Source organism: Stegodyphus dumicola, chromosome 9 (genome assembly GCF_044657685.1).
Source record: "Stegodyphus dumicola isolate Sdum_Otavi_A_Nest chromosome 9, ASM4465768v1".
NCBI classification, from domain to species: domain Eukaryota; kingdom Metazoa; phylum Arthropoda; class Arachnida; order Araneae; family Eresidae; genus Stegodyphus; species Stegodyphus dumicola.
The window spans coordinates 113,714,309-113,731,921 of record NC_140776.1 but is presented as its reverse complement, the minus strand read 5'-3'; the positions used below and the strand labels follow the sequence as shown (position 1 = coordinate 113,731,921).

Below are 17,613 nucleotides of genomic sequence, written 5' to 3'. Positions count from 1 at the left end.
ACCTCTTTCACCAATCTGAGCAATAACAACTCATTCCTGTTTGGTTTTCAAGTCTGTTTGCCAAGTAAAGTTGGTAACTCGTTTCGTGGAACCGCAGTTCCAACAAATGTTTCTATTGATGTCGTGTTCCAGCAACAAATAGCGTATGCAATAGGGGTTTAACACTAAAACACCAATGCAGTGGGTGAAATCTGTGCATAAATAAAGTACTGTACATGATGCTGTACAGAAATGTTTTTCTTTTATCCAGATCAAAAGCAATTTTTTAACTTGCTGTAACATCAGTTATCTTTGCTTGATAATCAATTTCACCCCCACAATGTTAGCTGATTTAATAGCATCTATGTTTTTCACAATTATAGACACCATCGTACTCGCCATACATCATGCAGTAAGCCAAATCCTTGATATACGTGCCATCTTCATACTTTCCATCTATCTCTTTTTTCATCTCCATTGTGATCATAAACATTTTTTGTTATTGTTGTTGCTTGACTTTTGTCATTAACTTTCCTAAAACTAATTCTTACTGAACTACCAAAGATTACAAAATTACTTGAAAATTCAGTTATAGGTTGTTTATTATTACATGGGTTGTTTAGTGCAGAGTTATATCAAACAAAGATTTTATAATTTGGTATCCAAATGGAAATTTTGCATCTTATTATGTCCAAACAGGACATATACCAATTTGGATGTGTTTCTAAGTAGTTGTATATCGAGGTACCGTTGTATGTATATGCTTGAGTAATATAAATGAGAATAGTACAACATATTTTTCCTTTGTTTGTTTATTTGCTGTTGTTGTGAAATTGCATATACAGTAGAAATTTGACTCTCCAGAAAGCTCAGGAAGTGCTATATACCAAATACATGAAAATTCCAGGTAGTTGAGCATGTGAAAATGCAATGTGGCAAAAAAGCCAAATGACTGGAAAAAGAAATTTTCTGTTTAAAGTTATAAAAACAGTCATCTTATTAAATATTAAAAGCCTGTATTTAACATAAGATTTTAGAAATATATACATTTCAGACATGAAGGCAAATGTATTTTTGTAAGCATTAAATATATGAAAATAAAGCAACTTATCTGATTATGAGATACTGCCTAACTTGTGCCAGTCATTCCTGCAGAAATTTGAAAAAAACTAATCACTCTTTATTAAATTAGATAGTCAATAAATACAAGTTGTGGATATAGCATATGAAACATTGAAATTGCTTGTTATAGTTTTTCACATTACATAACCATTGTTTATCCATTTTCATATAATCACATGCTGTGCATGTTAATACACTCTTTTCTTGATGTTATCATCCTTAATTTTGTAAATACACGATTGTAAACTCTTCTGTTTTAAGGAGGTATCAAGTTTTTGTCATTTCTTCAAAATGTCAGGAAAGAACAGATAAATAACAAACTTATACCCTAAATTTCAAATTTCGTGGAGGAAATTTTGAATTACTTAAGCTTTTTTTTAAGCATTCCATCTTTTAAGTTGGATTCCATCTTTTAAGTTTGACAAATCAAAGAATATTCTGAATTTTGGATGTAGCATTCATGAGATGATAAATACAATACAAAGTCTCAAATACAGATGCCTAATATCTGGAATGGTCAAAAATATGAACCCTCAATTACTGGTAACTATCTTTAAAAAAAAAAAAACTTTTTCATGCTTAGTGCGTACGCATTTGACATTTTTCTGTAATAAACGATGTGGAGAGTTCCAATTCGTAATTTCACTTTGGCACTGACAGCAACTTGGCAAATCATTATTTATTATCTTTTATTTTCATTAGTATGTTACTATCAGTACACCACTGCATGAGAAATGACTTGCACAGCTTTGTCTAAATATTTTTTTTTTTTTTTTTTTTTTTTTATACAAGTAATTGTATACCAAACAGCATGGTAATCTTTTATGTTGACATTATGCTTGGTGATGATTATAGACTTCAGCTAACTCAGCTGTGAAGTATTGAGTGTGTTAACGAGGAGAAATTTAGCAGAAATTTCTTTCCATAATGCAAAATAGAGATTTTGTTAATGATATGCATAGGCCAAAAGATTGCACTTATGGGATGTTTGAATTGAGAATAACTGATTTGTTATTGAATTAAGCCCAAGACCGGCGCTAGAGTGGATGTGGCTGCACGGGGCTTCAGAATTTAGAGGAGAGGAAATTTTTAGAATTAAGGGAAGCACCTAGCAATAGGATTAAGATATAGCAAAATCTTTAGAATTTAGGTAAGATACTGGAATGCAAAATTTAAAGGTCGCAAAATTAGAATTTAGGGAGGTGCTTGGCAGCAGAATTTTGGACCCACAGAGATTGCATTGGGCCACAAATTTCTAGCAGCAATTCTGGATAAGCCTTATATATAAGTGAGAATTTATTTATTCACAAGTGAGAATCATATTGAATAATTAAACTAGTAGAATTCAGTTTTAACTTCGTCAGCGTGCGATATATAATTTAATGGAACATGTCTTTAATCTCCTATAGTGTATAGCAGGTACTAGCTAAACTCTATGATGATAGCCATGAATTTGATCGTTTTCAGATATCCAAATTCCATTAACTGGAAAGAAAAATTTTCCAGTTAATGGAATTTGTGGAGAAATGTAAGATGTAGTAATAAATGAAGGTGATTTAACCTGTTAACTGGGAAATAAGCTTTAAGTAAAATCGTTTCACAATGGGAACTTTTTCCTTTGCAGTAATTTCAGCACATTGCAAGGAATAAATAAAAGAAAATCTTTTTAAAATATTTAATGATATTAAATATTAAAATTAAACATTTTTAATCCAGAAAAACAAATTAATTGAACAAATTTAAACAATTATTTCGTATGATATTCCCTAAAGCAATGCGGCATACACAAAGCAACACTGCAGTCGGGACACCAAAATCTCGTTTCTTTCCTAAGACCTTTGGAATAGCATAATTTGCATCTCCTCGTTACATTTACTCTTGAAGAGTCGGATGGTATATAGTCTGCAAAATGTCTTTCAAAGAGTCGAGATGGTTTTGGTGTCAAAGATGATCGTCCTGTACTAGTAGATGGCAACTGCGATCCGTCTCTATATTTTTCAACACCTTTTTCTACAGTTTCGATAAGGAAATGAAGCCTATCTAGGTGACCGCCATCTTTCTTGTATAAAAGATATGCATTCAAACCCACCATGTCTAGTGCATGTAAAAATATCTTATAGTAATACTTTTTTACTTGGTTTCTAGCGATTTCATAAGTTTTCATTTGTCCGTCAGCAAGATCAACTCCTCCCATATTTTTGTTGTAGTCAGCGATAACTTCCGGTTTTGATATCGTTTTCCTTCGTTTTTCTATTTCTACAAATTTATTGTCGTGGATAGTACTCAATATAATTACATCCTTTTTGTCTTTCCACTTCATAATCATTATTTTGTCTCTGTACCTAGCAATATGTTCATCTTTTTTCAAAACACAATTTTTAATATCAGATTATATATTCTCTTTCTATTTTTTCACATTGTTCCTACAACATCGGTTTTTCTTCTGCACATCTTCTCAGCTAGATCAGTACTAGTGTACCAATTATCGAGGTATAGCGTATATCTTTTATCCAACAAATCGTGGCACAATTCAAGAATAATACGATTTGGTCCCTGTTCTTCTGGATAGTTCGAACCATACTGCGTGTCGTTACCTGTATATATAATGAAATCACTTATGTATCCGGATTTACTTTCACATATCTTATACAATTTAACACCAAATTGACTTCTTTTCGATGGAATGTACTGTTTCCAAGACAGTCTTCCTTTCCATAGCAAAAGAGACTCATCTACAGATATTTCCTTATCTGGTACGTATAACACCTTGAATTTGTTTCTCAAATAGTTCAAAATGGAATCGATTTTGTAGGTTTTTTTGTTGCACACTTTTAGATCGAAAGCATTGTTATCACTAAAAAGTAAAAATTTTACTAACAGTTGGAATCTTTGGTCATCTGTGTCAATCCACGAGAGACATCTTGAACGTGGTTTCATGGAAATATTTTTTTCAAAAAACTGTCCGGCGTATTTGTTTGATTGTTCCACGATAAGTTCTACAAAATTCTCATCGATAAATTTCTCGAAATAAAAAAGGCAATCCTTTTCTTCAGGTCCTTCAAATGTAAGTGTAGATTGAGATAAAAACGGGAAAGGCGATCGCAATATTCTTTCACATTTCCATTCAGCTGATGTCGGTTGAGTATTTTGGTCTATAACATCATCATCCTTTGATTCAATGTCCGGACCATCAGTAAAGAAGTCGTTATCGCTTTCTTCCGAACTGGTACTTATTCTTAGAATTCGATGTCGTTTACCAAACGTCCCGTGCAATATTTCATCGTCACTTTCAGACAATTCAAAAATATTTTCTGCTTCACAATAATTTTTAGCCATATTTATAAAAAATTAACAATTACTCAAATCAACAAGTTATTACTAATATGTAAAATACGGAAATGCAGACTAAAATGAAATTAAGTCGTGCAAATTAGGAGTGTTATCACAATTTATGAGTGGACAAGTGTTTCCATTGATCGATTTTTCTTGAACAACGGTCAAGTGACAGATTGCAAAAAAATGTAAGAAAGATTTCGTCATGCCCATTGAAATAGTCTTCCCAGCATGGCGAAAAATTTCGTCATGTCCATTGAAATACTCTTCCCAGCATGACAAAACATTTCGTCATACCCATTGAAATACTCTTCCCAGCATGACGAAAAATTTAGTCATACCCAGTTAACAGATTAACCAAGTTTTTCATTGCAATGACAATGCCTCAGTCATCAATCAACTAATGGACAGCAAAATGTATAGTATGGTTCTATATTCAGAAAATATTGCTACCAATAGTGAAGACAGCAACAGAGAAATTGTTAGCAATGAAAAAATTTTGATTAACAATTGGCAGGAATACCCAATATGGCAATTACAGGTCTTAATCCTTTTGCTTATTTTTCATCAAAATAGGTTCAAAAGTGCATATTTTTTTAACTACATATTTCAAATCATCATATATTTTAGAGTTAAAATAGAATAGTTAGTTATAGAGTTATGGAGTTAAAATATAGAATAGTTATATAGTTCAAATGTACAAAAATTTTTGTAAAAGAGGTTCCCCCCCCCCAATATAGAATTGTATCATAAAAAAGGGTGTTGGAAAATTGAAACTGAAAAATACCCGTATAAAAGCAAAATTTTGAAAATTAATCTTAGTTAAATTATGATTTATTTTATTAAATACAAAGGTAAAACATATATACTAATGAAAATATGCAAAATACTTACAAAGCATTTAATAGAAATGAAGTTTAATATGATAAACTTCGAAACAAGGCTCGATACAAAGTCTTTCCTTCCAATCGTTGCAACAAATTTGTGTTTCTTTGTGAATTTTTTTGCCAGTTTCAGATTTTTTTTTGGGTGGGGAGCAACAAACAGCACACTGTCTAGGAGGCTCTTTCTTGATGGGATTGGGGAGTACATGGCTAGCAAAATGTTGAGCAATTAGTCTCATTGGATTAAGAGTTGAACTACATCTGCCAGGGGTTTATCCTGGCTGATGTACAGGGTTCATACGGTCCTTAAGAGTCCTTAAAAGTCCTTAAGTTTTTTTAAATCGATTTTTGGCCCTTAAAAGTCCTTACTTTTGGCTAAAATAGGCAGAAGAAACTGACAATTTAAAAGATTCATCTAATATGTCTTAATGCATCATACACAGGGCTGGCACTAGGCATTTTCTCACCTGATGCAATCTCTATGGATCATAAATTCTGCTGCTTGGTGCTTTTCTAAATTCTGCTTCTAGTGCCTGTTCTAAGTTCTAACAGTTTTGTCATTCCTAGATTTTGTTGCTCGGTGTGTTACTAAATTCTGAAAATTATGCCACACCCAGCTCTGTAACTGGACCTTGCCATATATATTTCATATTACTAGAGAAATAAAATTAGCAGCTTTTTCTATACATTCTAAATGCATTTAGTGTTTTTAGAATAACAGAAATCTTTAATTAAATCTAAAAATTCTAAAATGAAAAGGAAACGTGGAAGAAAGAAACAATACATAAATAGAAAGAAAATTATTCTTCAAAGATATGTGCAGTTATTATTATGTAAGTTAACTAATTGTTTACAATTTCAGCCTTTACTATAATTTCCCATTTCTATTTTCTTACCAGAATGCAAATCACTTAGACAGTTTTAAATTGAGGTTTTTGGAGTGTAAAGAGTGTGTTTCTGACCTCCACTTGTTCCCTGCATTAGTTTCTGCCAGCTAATTATTCGTCTTTGCATTACCGCTGCTGACATTTAAATTTGTTATGACTATAGGGATAGCCAGCTTAAGATGAAATTAATTGTATAGTCTTTGACCACTAGTCCATATTTATAGTTTGAATTTGACTCTGCTTGTTTAATTACATCACCACGAGCTGTAAATGACTTTGTTAGCATAAGAACTTGCCTTTATGTTTGAAGTTCTTTTTTAAATAAGAAGCTTATTTAAACATGTCTGACTTTGTAGTTACTTTCAGACATAGCGATCATTTGCTTCACATCTCTTGGGGGGAGGTTGGACTATTTAACTTTTACCAGCTCAAGTAAAACCCTCACAGGTACATTGTGGAGACGTTGACAGGTTAGGAGATAAAACACGCAGAAGATAGTGAGGACACTGTTTTTTGCATACTGAGACAAATTTTTTATTGTTAGAAAAGAAGCTTAAAGAGAAGGAAATCTATATAAATTGGCCAAAATGTCTGGGAAGGCTTAAAATTAAAAAGATGCATAAATATTTTGTTGAGTGTTGTTATTAGTGTAATACAAATTGTAAATAGTTTGCAGCTTTTAGTGTGTGATTATCCTAATATCGTTTAAGAATCAATGTTATAAATAACATGTATTTTAAACTGTTAAATTTTATGAGATTGTGATTTTTAAAAGACTTTTTTAATGCATATTGTTAAAAAAATAAGTAAGATTTAATAGTGGCCTTGTAAATCCATAATGACTAAAATTATCTAATACCTAATTTAATTATTTACAACTAACTGCATACCCTTAAATATTATCTCTGCATATTAAAGCGAGTTATTGCCTTATTGCCTTTCATTAACCCTTAACCGTGGTCACAAAATAAAACGCAAAGATGTAAAAATTGATGTAAAACTTGTTCTTCGCATCTAGTGAGACTTAAAATAATGCAAAATAACTTATCACCTCTGGTGCTTTAGTGGATTATTAGAACCTTAAAATATATTAACTAAGTTACAACCCCTGGACTTCTATATGAAGCTATGACACTGACTCATCGGACAGAGTCCAGCTAAGTTTCAAAATTTGCCAACCGTGCTCATATATGGCCTTTCAGATTTCTTCTGATCAGCAGGTCTATCTCTAGGCAAACAGGAGCGGTGACAAAATCCAGTTTTTGTTTTAAATCATGCTGATTATGATTTTACTTCTCATTTTAACCTATGCCACTTGACATAAAATCTACTTACTATTTACTTAACCTCTAGACTTGCAAGTATGTGACAAAATGAGACATTAAAAAAAAAAAAAAAAAAAAAAAAAAAAATAATCAACATAAAGCTAACTGTTAGTAAAACCTAAATAAACTGTCACTTATCTTATGTCAAATATGTCCAATTATTATAAGAAAAAAATATTTAATGCTACTTGATGAATTTCATAAAGTTTATTTTATTCTCAAACTATTAATAATTATTTTAATTAAGTTACTTTTATCAATAATGCATTCTACTTGTGGATCTATTTTATATTTTTAGGATGGTATTAGGAAAATGAAGTTCAGGCATAGATAATATTTTTAATTGAATTTATTCAGTTCCCATTTGCTCATAGGTCCTTAATTCTTTTTCCTTTAATGGTCCTTAAAAGTACTTAATTTTCATGTGCAGAAATGTGTACGAACCCTGTGCACTGTAATTTCCATCTGAATACTTCTGATTCTTAGCTAAATAATTTGATAATGGAAGAAGAAGTGTTATATTTTGCAGTGGTTATATGAAGGATATAAGCATTCCGCAGCGATTGATTCATGAATTGTTGGAAAAGTTTTATGTAATATTTTCCTTCTTTTCTGAGAGGGGATAATATGACATTTCTTGGTCACATAAATCTACTCCCCCCATCTTGTTATTGTAACCACAAATAGCAACTGGTTTCATTACAATTTTGTTTGATTTGCATTTGACCAAACGGGAACTTGCATTGTGAACTGTACTCATCAGAAAAAAAACAGGATCCTAACTTTACCCCTTTGGTAAGCAAGGACTTCACCTTTAGGGGTTTTCTCCTTTTCAAAATTTGCAGGAAAGTCTTTCCTGGTCTTATTTACTGTGCCATATGAATCTGTTCTTTTTTTTTCTGAAACTAAAATGTCTGCTAAATGTGAAGACATGTAGTAGTAGTCATAACCTTTGCCTAGGAATCTGTCCAAGTGCAAAACAGTTTTAACAGAGACTGGATAATTTATAAATTCAGGATTATACACAGTTCCATTATTTGTGTATATCAGAAAGTCTGAAAAAATCCAGTTTGTGCTAAGCAAAGCACAAAAAATTAAGGCCAAATCTTGCTCTTTTTGCTTTGGCGATAAACATTTTCTAGCCTTTGGAATGCATCAAACTCTCATCTGAGGTCAGATTTTTACCTGATATATAAAGATTTCGAAATTTGTTTTGAAGACGCACCATGATGTTAATACATTTTATTTAATTTTGGCCATGTATGATTGTGTTTAACAAACTCTTCATTATTTGTAAAATGAAGAAACTCCATCATCAAAGTAAATCTATCTTTCTGAATTACTTGTTGAAAAATTGGTATTTGCAATATGTGACGTTTAGAAAAATAATATTCTTGTTTTGTCTTTTTTACAATTCCTTTGAGAAACAAAACAGAAAAGAATAATCTAAGGTATTTCTCATTTGTATCTGACCATTTTTTCCACCTGATGTTTCTTTAGGAACTGCCTTATTGATATACTGTTTAGAATATCTGTTGGTCTCTTGTACTATTGTTTGTAAGGTAAGATCGTCAAAAAAAGTTCAAAATAATCGAAAACAGTTGCATTTTCCATAGTGAAAATCGCTGTGGTATTGCCAAGAAAAAGAAATGAAGCTGGAGCTAGTGGAATAATTGCATATCAATTTTGCTACTACTAAGGTAAGAATGTTTTGAATAGAAAATGAATCTTCAGATTTATCACTATCCGCAGAGGAATGCGAGAAATTCTCATTAGTTTTACTATAACTGTCTTTAGTATATTTGAAATCAGAGTCAAAACTGCTATCGGTGTCGGAAATATGTCAGGAATGTAGGTTATATCACTCCCGAAATGCTTCTTGCCAGACATCTTTAAGCTTTGAAAAGAGTGCACGAAATGCTGCAAAACATGTTTGTATATTTAACAGAAATATGTTCAACTAACACCACCTGTTAACCTACATCTGAATAAACATTTAAACATCACAGAAACGCCAAAATAAACTATGAATGGGAAACGAGCAGGTTACACATTAAACAGACAGAAAATATGCATCCCTGCAGAATGGAACTTTGTGACTGAACAAGAAATTATGCCAATCTTTGGAATTAAAGAGAAAACATTAGCACAAAAAAATGAAGCAAATTAAGCAACTGGCATTGAAACAAATATTTAATAAGGCAAATAAATAAATAATGAGATCCCTCCCTTTTTTTTGTAAATTTTTATCCCTGAAGGTCATAAATGCTTCAATAGTTCATAAATCATTATGTCATATTTTATTTTTTTTTTTTTTTTTTTTCTGAATTTCTGCATGTCATCTTACTAGATTTACAATGATGTTCTTATATGCAAAAAAATCCCAACTCTGGCATCACTTGAAATCTCATTGAGTCCAGGTCTCGGACTTTGTACTGTATAAGTTTTGATGCATTATTTTTTTTAAGCATCTAGAATGCAAACTTTTTGTGTATTTTTTTTATATGAATGATTTTTCATTCTAAGAATTTTTTGAAAAAAAATGATATTTATTAGACTTAACATTCTAATATTTCTGTTAGCTTTTAAAGAAATTATTCAGTTATACCTGCTGTTACTGAAGTTTCCTTACATCAATCATTAATGAATTGGCAACAATTAATTTTATTAAAGGTGTTTCTAATATAAATCTGAATCTGCTGTAACTACAGCACTGGCTCAAAGCTGGTATCTCAGATGCACTGTATAAGTTGTTTGACAAGCTGATATAATAGACAAAAAAATTAATGTAAAAATCTCTGCAAAAGATTTTTGTTGCTCATTTTTGTTAAAATAAAAATGCACTTTTTCATGATTTATTTTCGTGATAGTTTTGTGATTGGAATTAAATGCGTAACTAATAGAAGAACTATATATATATTTTCACTGTTTCATCTTTATCACAATGCTTTGCAAACATATTATTTGTTATGTAATTCTTCCCTAATTTATAATACTTTATTTCAGGGGGCCACAATTAAATATGATGAAAAAACTGGTTCCATCGTCATAGCTAGAGTCCTTCATGGTGGTGCAGCAGATCGAAGTGGTAAGTTTATTTCAAAAATAATGAAAAATGAAAATAATAAACCTGCTGAGTACCAGTAAAATTTAAAAATATATAATACAAGTATACCTTGTATTTATGAATCAATTTGTCTGTTAGAGTAGTTCATAGAGCAAGAATTGTAAATTAAGATGTACTTACAATTCAAATTCTGTTTCCTTATGACTATTATAAAAATATGCTACCAGATTATTGTTTTGAATAGGTGAGAAAATATAAAAACTTTTTAATTAAAAAAATTAATTTTTATGTTGAAAGAAATGAATTTGTATTCCAATGTTTTACGGAATAGGGATTTATAAAGAATCAAGCACAAATATATAATCTGCTGATATAGCAGTTGAGAAACCTTATATTTTAGATCAGGTTCCCCCCACCCAAAAAAAATCCACTGCAGTAAGGCATTTAAATGAAGAACTGAATTCAAAATGCTGTGAGATGTTATATAGAAATTAAGAAACAGTGATAATTGAGAAAGAGAGCTGTTGTTCTTTTTTGAATAATGATTAATTGAATTAAATGTGCATTAAAAATATTAAAAAGAATTTCAGTTTTTTTTTTTTTTTTTTTTGTTTGTTTTTGTTTTATTGAGAAATGTATGCTTTTTGGCTAATCTTTTTAAAGGCATTATATTTATTTATATTTGTTTTACTTTTCCAGAATTAGTTTATTTAACTCGCCTTTCAATAACTTAATAATTTTGCTTTTCAATATGTCTTTTCCCTTCCCTAAGAGCATCCATGTTTTTTTTTTTTTTTTTTTTTTTTTTTCAGCTTATATATATCAAACAGTGTGATAGCACGGTAAGATTTTGGAGTTAGTCGGATAGTAATTTTTGGAGTTAATATTGTGTTATAGTACCTTGAAGTTTGTGACTAGACTGATGGCATAAGTAGAGTTAAGTGCTTCCATAGCCATAGTGTTAAAATACAAAAATTTGTAACTGACAACTTATTCCATTCCACCTAAAAAATAAAGAAAATATTCTTTCTTTATTTTAATGGAATTTTAAGTGCAAGCAGAATTGAAAATTAAGTTATCTTGATATAAAATTAATTTATCAGCACTCAGATATGTGTAATTTACATCAATGTTCTGAAATTAAATGTCTTTGTTATAATAGGAGAGTCATTAAAAACTAGATATCTCACATCCTCCTTAGAAGTAATTTAAAGCTGGTAGTGAAAAGTCAGTTTAGTGTAATTTTTAAAGGCATCATAGTTTATTTTGTGCAATATTAGAGTCCTCCTGCAATTTTATAAAAAAAAAAAAAACATTTTTTCCGAAATTCTGTTCTTTAAAAAAATCCCTTTATGAAAACCCTAAACTATACATTTTTTTTTTTTTTTTTTTCCCCTGTATAGCTTATGAAGGACGTTAAATTGCGGAGTGACATAAATCAAAGTGATTTAAGAGGAGTGTTACAGTGCTTAGTGTTTTTGTCTGATTAAAATATGCAAGCCATGAATGTACAATGAATTATAGCAGCTGCATAGATGTATTTATTAAAAAAAGGAGCAACAGAAATATTTTAATTACATATTTTATTGTTTTATGTGTATTTATAAGTATAATATCATAATTACAATAAGAATCACAGTTAATGTAAAAATATATTTTTGATGATAAAATGAGTTAATAAAAATTATCTTAAAGTTATCAAAATAAAAAATAGGATAAATGCAATTTGTGTTTTTTTAGCTTATGCTTGTAACACATCTGTGTTCAGCACATGATTTTCATCAGTTACATCAGATCTTTATTTTAATTTAAAAACTTTTTGCTGAAAAAAAAAAATAAAAAAAAAATTAATAGAAAGCAGTTTAAAAAATAAGTAACAGTTATATCCACATTTCCAATGCTAATTTTCTATTAATTTGGTTTTTAAGCAGTAATATACCACTCTTGGGGGAATAAGTAACTTAATTTTTAAATGCTGAAATTTCCAGATGTATGTAATGTTTATTATTATTATTATGATTATTATTATTAAAATTAAGTGGTTGAAAAAAAAAGCCACAGTAACCACATTTCAGGCATTTTATAGTTGCATTTAGATAAAATTTATGGACCAGTACAAATCCAACACAGGTTAATCACAATTAAACAATAGATACATAATCACAATTAGGCAACTCAAAGATTAAATTGGTGACAAAACTTATGTATGCAGAAGTAAAACACAACTATTTTAAGTGGTAAATTTTTTGGGGAGGATTTCAACCAACAGCATTTTTGTGTATAAAATTAGTCAATAAAATATTCATTATATTTACTAGCAAAATATTATTTCTTTGGGAACAATCGCTAACATTTCATAATTAGCATAAATGAGAATTTTTTTATTATTGCTTTTCCAAAAATGTTATAATTTTGTATGGAAGTTGTATCATTACTAAGGTTATCACTAATGTGAGCTGGATTATGTATAAAACATTATGTATTCTTTAATTTAGAACTAATTATGCAATTTCCATGTTAATGATTATTGTGGAAAAGTTTTTGCCAGTTTCAGAATACTGATGTCTTATTCATAGAATAATGTTTATTTAAGACAGTGGGAACTTATTTTATTCTGTATTTAGTTTTGAGTGTTTATTTTTCTTAAAAAGCATAATAGTTAATGTAAAAAGTGAAACTGTGTCATATATATACTTCACCAGTTTCAAGTTTTATATTTATCTTAAATTTCAAGTATTTAATTACTGTTTGATGTGTGATATTGATAGTTGTATTCTTTTAAATTCATTTTATATCCCAGTCAGACTTTGTATTATTTTTTTGTTTCTGTAGGTCATATAAATATATCAAATATTGTGCTAAACTTCTTTTAAACTTTGTGTAAGAAGATCACATTGTTGTTATTTCCAAAATGTTACAATAAAGTGTCTAATCTACAAAGGAACATTTACGTTTTTAGAAATTTGTCCTTTGAAAATCTCACAAACATATTCTGGATGATTAAAAAGAAAAGCCTTCTTTTTTATGCTACAAATAATATTTTCCAGGTTTGATTCACACTGGTGATGAAGTACATGAAGTAAATGGAATCAATATTAAAGGAAAGTCACCTCATGATGTTGTAAATATTTTAGTAAGTATTTGATTTTGATTTAAGAATCATTTCTTAAATCTTCAATCATCTTTCAATTCTCATGAATTGAAAGGAAATTTCATGATTCATTTCAAAATTTAGGTATAAGCAATCTATGACCTGTTTATTAAGTTTTGTTATCCACAGTTTTTCCCCTATAATTTTTCTGTAGATAAATCTATTTTAAGTACTGTATGGGTGTTTATATATCCTTACATTGCATATAATTTTTGCTTCCTTTTAGCAATGTCGAGAAGGTCCAATCACCTTCAAACTTGTTCCAAGGGAAGAATGTTTTCCATCCAGAGAAAGCCGTCTCCGAGTGCGAGCTCACTTTAGTTATGACCCATCTGCAGACAATCTTATTCCTTGTAAAGAGGCTGGTCTTCCATTTAATAAAGGAGATGTTCTTCATATAGTGAATCAAGAAGATCTGAATTGGTGGCAAGCACGCAAACATGGAGAAAAAAATTCTAGAGCTGGGCTTATTCCTAGTCGTCAGCTACAAGAAAGGTTTGTGAAAAAACTAATATTTTCTTAACTAAAAATATAAACTTGAAAAATTGCAAAAATTTTGAGATTAAAGCATCAATGCCAAAATTAATATTCTGAATCCCTTTTCTGATATATATGAAATATTCTGCTATTGGTGTTTTTGGCAGAATTTAATTATAACACCATAATAAGTATCAGTATGCTTTTGCTTTAGACCGAACCTTATTGCTAGCATGTTCTGCAGTCTGAGTGAAAGACAAATATCCACATATGTATTTGGCAAAATTTTATTTATTTGTATTCCAGTATTTCTTTTAAACTGCTTTTTGAAGTATGCTGATTCATGCAAAATGACAGTATGAGTTTTATATGTAAAATATGTGATTTATCTAATTTTATTACCTTACTTTATTCCTTCGTAATAAAAATTTAGATTCTCGAATATAATTGCACAATTATATGTATTTTTATATGCTCATTAGTTGTACAAAAATCAATATTTTTGAAAACGTATCAGCAAGGCAAGCCACAGGCAATCATGCGTTTAGAGTTCAACAAATACACCTTAAAATTCTGATGTCCAAAATATCTAAAAATATTTTCCATTATATCTGAAAATATTTCCATGTATAAGAAATATCCGAAAATATTTCCCATTATTCCGTGTTGGTTGGATGATTTGAGAGAGCATAAATTTATGTAGCTGGTGCTGTACAAACACTGGCTACAAAGGGATCTTATTTTGTGTCTTCTACCTTTAAAATATTGAAAGTAATTTTCTTTTGCTGTTAAATTAAATTATAATATAGCTATAAAATATTTTTAGTAACTTCTTATATTAGAGCATTTTATGGCTAATCTTTGGAATATGGTAACAGGTAGTTTGGTGACATTTTGGTAAGGCGATAAGGGTTACTAGCTAGGACTTTAGCAATAATCTGAGAAGTACATTCCATCTTGTATCTTGTGTGAAGTAGTGTTGCTTAATATTTGGATCCCATGGCCCTCTCTAAAGTAAATTCCAAATTTTTATTGCATTTATGTGATCATCCAAAAGAGTTGCTTGAATGGTGTATGAGTGTAGGATTAATTGCAGATAAGAATGAATGTCCAACATGTGGGAATGAAATGAGATTGTGTGAAAGGAAGGATATTACAGATAAATTTGAATGGCGGTGCAAGAAATCTGGTGAAAATGGACTTTCTGAAAAATTCCGATTCTGATTTTAGCTAATAAGTACTTTGAAACAATTTCACACCTAATCTTTGTCATGATTAAGTACTTTTGTTCCATAAAAGTTCTAGCGTAAGCGTAATTCGGCTAGCAGATTGTAGGAAAAAATGTTGAGTAAAAAAAAAAAAAAAAAAAGCCTTTACTTCATGAAAACAAAATGGCGTCAAAAAAAAAAAACTCGCAGGTTGCTGTAGCAGGGTTGGTCGCCAAATTTTCGCCAAAAAATTGCCAAGTTACCATAATCCGAAGATTCACTTATTTTATACTCCAAGTATACATGCTAATTTCTTAAAAACATATAATAATTCATTGTTTTTTGAAAAATTTTGAAATTAAAAATTGGAATTTTATCTTTTCTAAATTAGGAGGTTTGCAGAAATGAGAGATCTGTCATCATTGCTGCAGGATGATTTCATTGCTGGATGTAAAATTCCAGTTCGCAAAGAACATCGACCTCGAAAGATTAAGAAAATAATGTATGATGCTACAGAAAATGATGGTTTGTGTTAAATTTTGTTTTTGATTTTAATTATGATTTTCTTTTGACACTTACAAGTTAAAATTATATTTACTAGTACTGGATAATTTGATTTTGCATTATTTCAGTTATCTTTAAAAAAGTGTTCTTAGGTTATTTGAATCAATATTCATATGAAGTTACATAACATATTTAATATGCCAGAGTTTTTATTGCAATTGGCTACTGAATAAAATTTTTATGTGGATTAATATAATGATCACTCATAGTGTATTGAATCAAATTTTATGTTAATATGTACAGGACTAGCTTCACCATTTTGAGTACCTTAAGCAATCATTGTCATTGTTGTCTTGTATGAATTAAACTTGTAAACATTTCTTATCAAATATATCTTTAATGGTTTAATTATGAATGAACTTTGTGTATTTTTTATGAGGTAAAGCTGTGTCATTGATATTGATGTCACTTTCTGGTAATTTTTTAGCAATATCATTTCCTATCAAAAGAAATGTGGGGAAATTCAACTTTTCCCAAATTAAACATAAGTTTTTATCAATTTCAACTTCAAAAAACTCTCAACAGCAGCTTCTGACACAAGACTTATAGAAAAGTTTTAGGAGATACTGTACTTTAGGCTTGTGTCGTGTAAAGACCATATGTGAATGTATGAAGTAACTTCCATAGTGTTTCTTTCCACTTTAGAAATGGGATCTTGTGCAAGTTTCACAATTTTGTGGTCATATCTTCAGTAGTAATGTAGGGTTAATGGTTCTTTAAACATTCTTTTCAGCTATCATTTTTGTGAAAATGCATAGAAAATTTTTGTTATTTTCTTCTAATAAACTCCTAGCTATTTTTTAACATCATATAGGAATAATTAACATAGGCTGACCATACTGAGTTGCTGATATCATTGCTTCGATGAAGAAGGTGAATTTAAGAATTGTTTTAAAACTGCTGTCGGGGTCTACTAAAGTTTGCCAGAATGCTTTTAATTGAATATTTTTTTTTTTTTTTTTTTTTATTTATTTATTATTTTTGTCAAGCCATAATAGTGTACTTGTCTTCTTCTCTAATGGACTTGGCAAGAATGTTGATTTGGTGTGTTTAAGCGTTGACAGAAAACAAATATTTACCAATTTATGCATATGCAAGAAACAAATATAATTGCATTCTGTCAATATTTACAAACAAAATCATAAATTTTAAAGAATTTAATTTAATACAGTGCACAATTTAATAAATAATGTATTTAAAAAATTAATTATTTGGGCTTCCAGATCCCCATATTTGGGTGAAGACATATATGTTATTCAAATTTTGATCACACTAGGTACCATTGTTTTATCACAATGCGAAAACACATACGTACGTTTATGCAGATTCTTCATTATTTAATTTCTTTAAATATAATATAGGGCTGTAGTATTTGGTGGCAACAACTTAAAAAGTGATTTGCCATTTGTAGTGAATCAACGCAAAATGACAAAACGAAATTAATAGCCCTTGTGGGCAAATTGGTCCTTTGGGCCCAAAGAAAAACTATAGCTTACTTTTCAGTTGACAGTAGATGGAAAATAGTAAGTGTGATAAATTTTGCACTGAAAAACTGCTATAATTTAAAAGCAAAAATTTTCATTAGGCATAGAAGTGTGAACTTCTTTTACACGTAT

The 17,613-nt window shown here is 29.8% G+C and overlaps 1 protein-coding gene across 1 annotated transcript in view; it reads left to right on the top strand.

Annotated features, from left to right (window-relative positions):
• metro (membrane palmitoylated protein 7-like protein metro) overlaps positions 1-17,613 on the top strand; it is a 64,316-nt gene that overhangs the window by 28,092 nt on the left and 18,611 nt on the right. Inside the window, exons 7-10 of the mRNA XM_035367080.2 lie at positions 10,537-10,618; positions 13,645-13,730; positions 13,975-14,243; positions 15,825-15,958. Coding sequence (XP_035222971.2) covers positions 10,537-10,618; positions 13,645-13,730; positions 13,975-14,243; positions 15,825-15,958 — 571 coding nt within the window. The remainder of the gene's footprint in view (positions 1-10,536; positions 10,619-13,644; positions 13,731-13,974; positions 14,244-15,824; positions 15,959-17,613) is intronic.